The following is a 10,915-nucleotide window of genomic DNA, read 5'->3' as shown; positions in this document are numbered from 1 at the left end:
TGTAAGTGAGTTTATGTATACATACCCCAGAAGCAGTATGTACTGTATATAACAACTCCATCCCCCAGTAGTAATAGTAGTAATAATAATAATTATTATTATTATTATAATAATACATTAATAATAATACAATAATTTACCCCTTCAACAACTATGGCATGACACAGATGAAACTTTGTACAGTGATTCTGCCTCATACACAAAAGGTTGCTTGTACTTCTGTGCCCAATATCATTCATCATTAATGATTTATAAGGGATTGTTTTTTTATTTTAAAATCCTATTAGCACAAATATGAAATATTGGATATTAAAATATCTACATAAATGCTGAAACAGGCTAATAAACCATCTTCAGTTCCTTGAAAATAATGCACAGTGTATAACTTATTGTTGTGTAGTGAAGATGCTTTTACACAAGACATTTTGCAATGCTTAAACAGTATAGACAGTTCTGCATGCAGCTGTTCATGTTCTGATTAAATAACATCCTCCCACCCTGCTTGTTCCTAAAAGTAACAATATTCATTATGCTACTTTGTGTGTGTGTGTGTGTGTGTGTGTGTGTGTGTGTGATTTATTTATTTATTGCACTATTTCCAATGGCTCTGAACTAATGGAAAACCCCAGGTGGGACTTCGATTACTTCTTAGAAGAAATACATTTGATTGATTGTGTCTAATGGAAATTAGTAATTTCAGAATGCAATTTATATAGATTTTACTATCACTCTGGCTGGATTTTGTATGGGGTATTTGCATAAAATTAATACAATTCTGAATTTAATTTACTGCATACTTGAAGACATTATCATGTGCAGCACTTTGAAGAAAAATTAACCATTGACTAATCTTAGGGACTGGAACAGCAGGTGGTGTAGATCATGAATAGTGATTAGAAAGGAAATATGTATCTTGGCAAAATCTTGAATATGTATACACTTCTGTGATTTTATCAGGAATTTCAACAAATGTTCTTTATTGCTAAATGTGCTTAGAGTATTATTAATAAAATTGTGAATTATTCCAGTATAGGTAACTTACAAACATACTTAATGCTGGTTTCTTGGAAGCCTTAATGCAATATACTAGTCATCAAAACTGATTATTTTTACATCACTCCACAAAAGACTGCTCAATATCAGATAGAGACAGGGAATGGGATGTTACATCAGACTGAGATTATTTACAACTTGCTCGCTGAATCACTTATCTATGGATATCTTCAGCCTATTGTTATTATTAATATTACTACAATAGTCTAAAATGGCAATTCATGTGCAGGTTAGTATCAGTGATAGTTTGCAGATGTAGTCTAAGCAGATATTTAGTCATTTCATAGGAGTATTTTGCATAAGTTGTAAATTAATAGCAGTTATGTTAGTGCATATATTAATATTGAAGGATTCTCTTAGTACAAACATATTTGAAGCACTTCATTTATGTTTATTAATTATCCAATTGTACTTAAGAATGTGGGAAAGTAGAGAAAAACGTATAATTTATCCATTTGTGTTTTTATCCATACATCCATTAAGTATTCAAAATCATTAAATAACCACATCAAACCAGAGGAGCTTTTCCAGATCAGCAGGGACACACGCACCCGGGGACACAAATTCAAGACAGAAAACAGGAGACACTTCTTCACACATAGAGTTGTCACAATCTGGAACAAACTCCACAGAGATGTGGTTGAAGTGACAATTTGGAACATTTAAAAATAGACTGGATAGGATCCTTGTATCACTTAGTTTTTAATAGACATCAATAGACCAAATGAGCACGAAGGGTCGAATGGCCTCCTCTCGTTTGTAAACTTTCTTATGTTCTTATACCACATAAGAGTTATTCAGCTTAACATCAGATTTTCTCCTTAATTCATAGCAGAACATCTCATATTTAACTTTGAATTCAGAAAGATAATTCAAAGGGCACTACAGGATAGTACACTTTGAGTCATTTGAAGATGTTGGTGACGTTGGTGATGTTGGTGCTGTAATATGATGTGAATTTTGTGTTGCTCTTACTGAAGCAACAGGAGCTGGCACCGTTTGTTGCTGTGTGGTCACCTCTGTGTAGTATATAAGGTATTCTGGGTACACCTGGTCCTTTTCAAACACCACGAAAATCGAAGGGTTGCCTGGGTCATTAACACAACTGTCATACATGCTGGTGGTACTGCCAGGCTTGTATGGCGGGAGCAGATAGTCAGTCTCTCCTCTCACAAACATGCCAACAAGGACCCTGCTAACAAACATAGCCCGGACAGGGGTGGAGCCGGTGTAGTGGTGTGAGTACTTGGCGTCTCTTGCAAAGTAGCTTCCTGGAAGAGGGAGAAGAGGGAGGAGGCAAAATAATTGGATACAATTGTGAGAACAAAAGCAGAGGACATGAGGGCTTTGGTTGGTGCAACACATCACTATAAAAATCAATCTACACTGAAGAACCTTTGTGTATCTTCTCTGTACCTTCCCATGCTGATAATACTATCTGCAGTCTGTGATACACACACGTGTTCTGCAAGGGGGAGTTGTTTTACTGCAGCCTTGAAGCTCTTGAATGAAGGCCTGCTCGTCTCTTCGTCATTACTTTCAGATCAAACTAATTGTGAGCTGTTACTAGGCAGAGATTTCAAAGAATTCAGCCTTCCCTGCACGCTTGAATAAAGAACCAACCTTCTAAACACAAGTGTCCTGAATCCTTGAGATTGCTCATAGGCACCAAAGTGAATAAAATTAAGCTGATAAAGAGAATGGTGTACAGTTGTATTTTAAACGGATGTGTTTTAAAGAGGCATCAAAAGGTGGCAATGCACTTACCTTTGCCGTACAAAGTGCCATTTTTTCCACAGATTCTCCAGTCGAAATTATGCTCACAGATAGCTTGCAGGGTACTCTGGGTAGTACCATGGAACAAGAATCGCTCTTCCACATCCATCCCTCCGTTTCTCAGCTTCATTCGCTGCTTCTGCCTAAAGGAAGAAACAGCACTGAGTCTACACAGAGATAGGAAACCGACTGAGAAGAGATTAAATTCCAATTAGCTATAATAATGCAACGGAAACAATTGCTGCCGTTCTTCACAAGTATTAATAATTGCCCCAATAGCAAGTCTATCACATGGCACAATACGCTACAGACACAACACCCTTGTGAAACATTATATGTCATAAGCCCTTTTTGAGAAGCCAGGAAGAATAATTATGTAAGCCATTATAATGTTTCTTCATTATCAAACTACTTCTTGAAGCGTCAAATTGTTTTCTCACTAGAAACTCAATTTCCTGGTGAATTGACATTTCAAAGTCGTGCCAAGCAAAGCAAGTCATCCTTAACACCTTGGATGTAAATCTCACTCATAAGATGTTTGCTAAAAATGTTAATCACCAGTAAAGAGTCTATAGTACATATTTTTATTGTATTTGCTGTAGCAGAAATAGAGTCAGATTGTGGTTGGGGTGAAACATTTTCTGGTAACATTATGAACTCTTTTGCTTATTTCTTCATTGTAGGGGTGACGCTTTCATGTTTAAAATGACAAGCAGGTCTGTTAAATATTTGTTAATATATTCTAATGCTTTAATTTCACTTGCACTTCAGTTTAATCTACTCCTCTGATGAAACAGACAACTTAGGATGGTCATTAAAATATGATCTAAGCCATTACTGTGGAAATGGAGACAGTACAATTATATATTATAATTCTGTAATTGAATTAGAGATTTCTGTTCATTTATACAATCATAAACAAACATTTCAAAAGCTTCCCATAGACGTATGTTCTGGATCCTTTCAATTTTATGAATCACCGCCTTCAATGTATTCTCAAATTTGTTTTGTATGGTTTTGAACTCTTGTGAGGACCGTGGCACTGGAACCAGCTACAAGAAAATAAATACATACACATATTAATAATATCAGAGGTTTCATATGGAATGGCTTTTATATTCAATCAATATACCAGGGTAATAAAAAAGGAATTCTTCACAAAATATCAGAAACTACTATATAAGTAGCAGCTACTTATAAAACAACAACAACAATGTAGCGAATGACAATCCCGTTCAAATAAACAAAGGCTAAAATCAAGCATAACAGAAACATCTGTTTTGTTATTTAGGTCACGTGGATTAAGTTAAACAATAGAAGGCAAAAATATTAAACAGGGAACGCAGTGTGTTTTACAGTGCTCTGCTCAGAAGCTGCAGTCTACAAAAAAATAGATTGTGTGGTTACACAGCATAAATATTGCATGGAGAATATGCAGTGTACCATGCATTTGTGACTTAACATCACACTTTAAAGAGCCTTTAGCACAGTGGAGAATGAATGCTGGGGAGTGATGTGAAGGCTGGAAGTAATGACACAAAAAATCTTACAGAAATATATAAATAAGCATATTAAGTAAAGAGTGCTAGGAGTTATATTTGGTATAACGGCATTTGTGGTAGGTTTTAATCTCCAGTTTTAAAGTCCAGTCCATGTTGGTGCAGCATATTTGCTCTTATTTATTAATCTGTTGGCATACTCAGTCAGCCAAACAGACAGGTAAGGTAACTTCTGATACACAATGTTCAAAAGAAAAGGTCACTGATGCTACAATAATAATTTTTATTTTAAGGGATATGAGAATCAACTATGAAAGTTTTGATTACACTTTTGATCAGTATGTGAGAATGAACAAGGAAACTTAAACTTATTCCCATCAACAAACAAAAAACGAACAAAAAAATCTTCATTTGTATTATGTAGAACTTTCCCTTCCTAATTTATTTTGTTACCTCGTATCCACATTCAGGCACAGCAGCTGGATCCCAATGACTTGGAAAGGATTTAGTCCCAGAGGATTCACTTTCAAGGAAAAAAGGTACAATTTTAAATACATAAATGTAAGAATGCATTTAGCAAGCAAGGTGGCAAAACAAGCCTCTTTGGCAATTTGCAATGTGACAAAAATTGGTGTAATTACCATTTTGATTATTAACATGAAATGCACACGCTTGTTTTTGTTAATATCTGTAGTCTGGGTTGTGGCCAAAACAAACAGCAACAGAGAAGTATACGATGGATGTCATTTACCAGTGAGAAAAACATAAACCTGATCTGCAACAACAGTATGAGATCTCGCATGTCAAATTTGCAAATAGGCTTTGTCTATTTTTAAATTGTCTCCAGCAAAAGTCTAATCAAATTGCAACACTATTTTCTAAAATGACATTTATAAATGGTATAATTGTTTTCCTGCAACTTCGCCTATGCCCCCTCCTTCCCTTAAGAATAACTTAGGACTTAACTATATTATGTCGGCACTTGTTACCTCATTGTACTAGGATGTGTGCTTATTGTATTTTGTACTGATTGTACTACTGCACTTTTGTAATAAATAGTATGAAAAGGGGATGCAAATACATCTCTTGCAGATTTGTACATCGAATTCTGATGTGTCTATACTTAACACAGGTTAAAAAAAAAAAAAAATACTGAAAATACAAAATTTACGTCAACTTCAGAGACATTAGTGTAAATACCCTTTTACTGTTCTTTGCACATCTTTGGATGAAACAAACACTGGTCTTCTGCACACTTCTCTCTGTGTCTGAAAGGCTTTGTTCTGTTGGTACATGTCTAGAAAGCAGACGATATTTTGTTAGTAGTGTTTTCTCAATGTCCTTGTTTAAATGTAATGTAATTGACTAGTCCCTGTTAAATTAGGTTGTAGACAACCATTTGAATAAGATTTTAGAGAGAATATATAAAAAAGCAGGCCTAGAATGAGATCATGTGTGATTTGCACAAGCCACTTTTGGACAAACATGCAAATATTACGGCATTTACAAATTCAAATCCAATTCCTGTAGACTAATAAGGTAAATAAGATCATGAAAGAGAAATACCAAGCATGACCAAGAAACCAATACCTGGAAATTTAAAAAGTGTGTTTTTGTTTTGTATTGTTATAACAGCCTGCAAATATTATAGAATATATATTAATATTATAATATTATAATATCACTTTATATTGAACAATCAGCTGTCACCCAGTGGGGGTGAATGTATTCTGTGTCTTAACACTGAAAGCAATTGAATATGAATCTGAATGTATATTGCACCTACCACCTGAGAAGCTTGGAGGCATTATATAATTATAATATTATAACTCAATATACTGTATAAACTGCTACAGCTTACAATAAGTAACAATCTGTCTCCCCCTTCTGGGTGAAATTACTCACGTTCTTCACCTTCACAAGAACATTTTAGATTATTTTGCTTCTGTGCATAAAGATATTTACACAATCAATATGTAAAACAATACATGAGTCTTAATCAATCATGGTGTTATTTAAACAACAATTGTAATTTCACCTCCAAAATTACAACTTGTGCTAGCTAGGATGAAGTACTTGCTTATGATTGTGTTCACACTGTGAATCCAGGAGTCACCCTCACAGCATTCATCACATTTAAAATATATAACACTATATAAAGACACAGCTAGATTACACGTAGAGATGGACAGGACAGATCTGGTATCATACTTTTTCAGCTATCCAGTGTCATTACACAGTTACCCATGAATCTACTGTTATGTCTGGGATGTGGGAACTTGTTTTCTCTTTACTGCTTTTCCACTTGTGTCTCTATGCAGGTGGTAAATGCAGAAGAAAGTGAAAATTAACAAGATACTTTCAGATATAAATGAAAATGACATTGGCAATGTTGCTGTAGAGCTGAATGGATCTAAACACAGCACCCCCAGTGCCAAAGAAAGCAATTACCTTTGAAAGTAAGAGTGTACTCATGCTTCCCAGCGGTGAAAGTCAGGATACTGTTTCCATCTGCTAAGAAAGCTTTCTCAATGGTTTCTGATGTGACTGATGAAGTCTGATTTGTATCCAACTGGTATAAATAAGTGCATCAAAAATCATTTACAAAACCAGCTTTGCAAACATACAGTACAAAAGACACAATCTATAGTAAATAATATTGTGATTCACACTAATTATATATGACAAGAAGGAGACTGAAAATGAAAGGTGTTAGTCAGGTGTTAGATATTTTAAACATACTTGCTTTCCATATTCCTTCCACACTCTGCGCTCATCTCTCCAGTACCAGGCCCACACCGTGGTCAGGATGAAGTGAGCGGGTTTGGTCACAGAGGACACCGTGGACAGACGCCTCACCTTAGCTGACCCCCGAGTCATGTTAACAAAGTCTACAGCTGGAGTCCCGTCACTGCAAAACCACCCCTGCGTGATTAGTGTATGATGCAGGGAAATAAGATTGCAAATGGCAAACAGGGTGGGTCCCGATTATGAGACCCAACAGATAAGGAAGCAAACAATTAAAGTAGACAAATTAGGCAAATTAAACATAATAAGGCAGACCGGTTGGGTATAAAACAGAGAAGGGTTCTAATGTGGCTTTGTACCTTGTTGTGTTGTCTGGATTACAGAAGGCCTTCTCAATATGCTCCATATGAGGTAATTCTTCCCAGAATAAGCCATTGAAGACCTCCCATTTGTAGGGCAGGGAATAGTGGATATTAATGCATGCGTCTGTAAGAAGCAGTAGACGCAGGCACATTTAAATCATTATATGAAAACAATTGGTCTATGGTCTATGGTCTATTCATGTTAATGGATACCTAATGCTACACACGAGACCCGCATCACATAATATTGCTATGACAACAAAGTGGATTATGCACATAATGCCAGCTTTTGAAATATCTCAAATTACTCAGTGAATTAAAAAAACAAAAACAGAATTGCTTTAGACATTAATCAACTGCATATAAAGGCTAACAAACAAATAACTATAACATCTATTTCAACTTGGTACCTTTTTGTCTGAATAATTACAATAGTTTGCAACATTTATTGGTCAAATCAAATGCACAGGAATAATTCACCAACTAATTAGACAGTATCTCCTAGTTTAAAGGACGTGAGGTAAGATGACTGTAAGGTCTATTGTCATGTTAATTTGTTCTTATGTTTATATGCATCCCTATTCATTTGATGTGGGCAACCTTCCAAAGTAAGTAAGATTTAGATCAAAAGGTCCCCCATGCCAGTAAACTGAAACACCCTGATTCTGTATGGAGAATGTATCTTACCTTTAAAAGTGCACTGATTGCGGATGTTAAAGAGACAGATTTCAGTGCTGTCCAACTGTTTATTTAGATCTGGTTGTTTCTCAGGGTCTTGTTTTCCTTTAAATAAAACAGAGAACGCTGAATTATAATGTTATGTGATAATGTGATTGGTTTCTTTATTTTACCTATGTGCATTTTGATAATAAAAGACTGAAAGGAGAGAAGACCATCTATAAAAGCATCCAATAAATGTTTAATGTGGCATACTCTTAAAATCTATCATTTAAAACAATCATCTTCTAAATATCCCCATTCAGGACTTACAACATATTAATGTATTTATATATTTATAATTATACCTTCGGGTTTGCTGGTTCCTTGAGTGTTAATGATGTAGTTGTTGCAATATAGCAGTGGTAATTTCTGTATGAGTACACCTAGGCCTTTCTCCGACAACATTCTGAAGGTTTTTCTATCAATGGAGTGGGATCTCTTGCATGTAGGACCGAACTTGCAACAGCCATTTAGAAAGTGCAGACATAAATGGAGCTTCTTGCAGCTTTCCTTGAAGGAGCAATTTCCAAATTCCCCAGTTCCCTTATTGTAGTGCATGCATATCTGTAGCAAGAAAAAGTGGTATGTAGAATGTGTATAGATGTTAATCCACTATGCCCAACAACACTCACTTAAAAGCAGTTTTACCCAGTCAGGGTCTATATATTGCACTGACATGGCACAAATTCACTTTTATGATTTTATTTTCACACTGTCGGTTCACCCATTCACTATTATTCAAAATTTACCTTGACTATAAAATGGCCCTGTCCTTATTCAGTAGGTAACCCAGATCTGCAGTATGTCTGTATCTTTTTATCTATTAATACTATTTGTGGACAAACCCGAACTGCACTCATCTACCAACTGACAGTACTGGAAAGTCTCAGTAGAGTCTCTCTAGCAGGAATGTCTTACCTTGGGCAGAAGGGAGGAGTCATTCTGGAGCAATAGAAGAAATAACTCAGCCTTATTCAGGTTTTGTAGCTTATTGTCACTGAGCACACGCAAGTTGTGGGCTGAACCCAGGTCATGTGAATAGTGGCAGGCACCCCTAATAAGATATACAGTAATTAAGCATGCTGAACCTAACTTTTGCTAAGTTAAAACTGTTTTATGGTTCATTCATGTATTTATTTTAAAAACAAAATAAAAGAAACATTGTCAAGCTGACAAGTTCAGATGATTTAAACAATTGTTTTCTATTTTGCAACTTTCCCCATAAAACTGTACACCAAGCAATATAGAGAACAATATAATAGATAAGTACAACCTATGACAACTTAGTCTCTTACACAGTTTGTATTGTTACACACACATGCACAAAGACAGATGTATCACTTCTTTGTCTCACCTTGCTTCTGCTGCTTTGCATTTGCCATTAAAAAAAGATGCACACATATGGAGATCTTGACATCCACGACAGCCCTCTGTAGAATAGGCCTTACACAGCCGCACTGATGTTTTGGCAATTACTTTACTGTCTGGGCTGAGACCGTAGCCCGGCACGTTATCTCCACATGAAACTATGACAAAGTTCCCACTGCTCCTCAGGATTTTACAGAACACCGAATCTGGAATTTGCAACTGTTGAATGTAGCCTCTGAGGTAGCTGTATTCCAGTGCCCCCCCATGTGAGCAGAGGATCTTCGTAGCACAGCTTGTGATACAGTCAGCAGCCATTTTCTCCACTGCACACAGTTCACTTTGATTGCACTACTAAAAGTAAACTTCCAGTGGAGGAGAAACGAAACTGAAAGTGGTGAAGGAGGGCTATGGGGAGTGGAGATGGAAGTATTGTCACATAGCCTGGTTGCCTAGTCACACACACCTGTGGGAAAACTGTTAACTAGGTTCACTTGTACCAGCTTTTGATTTATGTTAATGCTTTTCTATATATACAGTGCCCATAGAAAGTCAAAACAGATCTTTATTGTAATGGGTTTAAACAATGGAAAACATGCTTGTCAATGAACCATAAACAATTAATGAACATGCACCTGCGGAACAGTAAGACACTAACAGCTTACAGACGGTAGGCAATTAAGGTCACAGTTATAAAAACTTAGGACACTAAAAGAGACCTTTCTACTGACTGTGTAAAACACCAAAAGAAAGATGCCCAGTGTCCCTGCTCATCTGCGTGAACGTGCCTTAGGCATGCTGCAAGGAGGCATGAGGACAGCAGATGTGGCCAGGGCAATAAATTGCAATGTCCGTACTGTGAGATGCCTAAGACAGCACTACAGGAGACAGGAAGGACAGCTGGTCGTCCTCGCAGTGGCTGACCACGTGTAACAACACCTGCACAGGATCAGTACATCCGAGTATCACACCTGCGGGACGGGTACAGGATGGCAACAACAACTGCCCGAGTTACACCAGGAATGCACAATCCCTCCATCAGTGCTCAGACTGTGCGCAATAGGCTGAGAGAGGCTGGACTGAGGGCTTGTAGGCCTGTTGTAAGGCAGGTCCTTACCCAGATCTCAATCCCATTGAGCACGTCTGGGACCTGTTGGATCGGAGGGTGAGGGCTAGGGCCATTCCCCCACAGTATCTGGCCACACCAGATACTGACTGTTACTTTTGATTTTGACCCCCCTTTGTTCAGGGACACATTATTCCATTTCTGTTAGTCACATGTCTGTGAAACTTGTTTAGTTTATGTCTTAGTTGTTGAATCTTTTTATGTTCATACAAATATTAACATGTTAAGTTTGCTGAAAATAAAAGCAGTTTTTTGCTGAGTATATA

At 36.7% G+C, this 10,915-nt stretch overlaps 1 protein-coding gene across 1 annotated transcript; it reads right to left on the bottom strand.

The window, feature by feature from the left end:
* Positions 1–1,738: 1,738 nt before the first annotated feature.
* LOC136771508 (protein mono-ADP-ribosyltransferase PARP12) lies at positions 1,739–9,881 on the bottom strand. Its single transcript, XM_066723848.1, has 12 exons — positions 9,513–9,881; positions 9,077–9,212; positions 8,464–8,722; positions 8,126–8,221; positions 7,436–7,562; positions 7,071–7,239; positions 6,780–6,900; positions 5,529–5,625; positions 4,782–4,851; positions 3,754–3,881; positions 2,821–2,972; positions 1,739–2,324 (listed from the first exon to the last, which is right to left on the bottom strand). Exons 1-12 carry the CDS (start codon positions 9,839–9,841, stop codon positions 1,936–1,938), a joined length of 2,073 nt encoding a protein of 690 aa, XP_066579945.1. The 5' UTR covers positions 9,842–9,881; the 3' UTR covers positions 1,739–1,935.
* Positions 9,882–10,915: the final 1,034 nt, after the last annotated feature.

This window comes from Amia ocellicauda, chromosome 15 (genome assembly GCF_036373705.1).
Source record: "Amia ocellicauda isolate fAmiCal2 chromosome 15, fAmiCal2.hap1, whole genome shotgun sequence".
Lineage (NCBI taxonomy): Eukaryota > Metazoa > Chordata > Actinopteri > Amiiformes > Amiidae > Amia > Amia ocellicauda.
Note: the sequence above shows the minus strand (reverse complement) of the source record. Positions and strands in the feature narration are given on the sequence as shown.

Excerpts from the sequence above, each read along its gene's own strand:
- LOC136771508 (XM_066723848.1), bottom strand. The coding sequence starts at position 9,841 with ATGGCTGCTGACTGTATCACAAGCTGTGCTACGAAGATCCTCTGCTCA. Across the intron at positions 6,901-7,070 it reads GGAAGGAATATGGAAAGCAA|TTGGATACAAATCAGACTTC; the intron begins GTATGTTTAAAA and ends TATTTATACCAG. Across the intron at positions 5,626-6,779 it reads GTACACTCTTACTTTCAAAG|ACATGTACCAACAGAACAAA; the intron begins GTAATTGCTTTC and ends TCTGCTTTCTAG.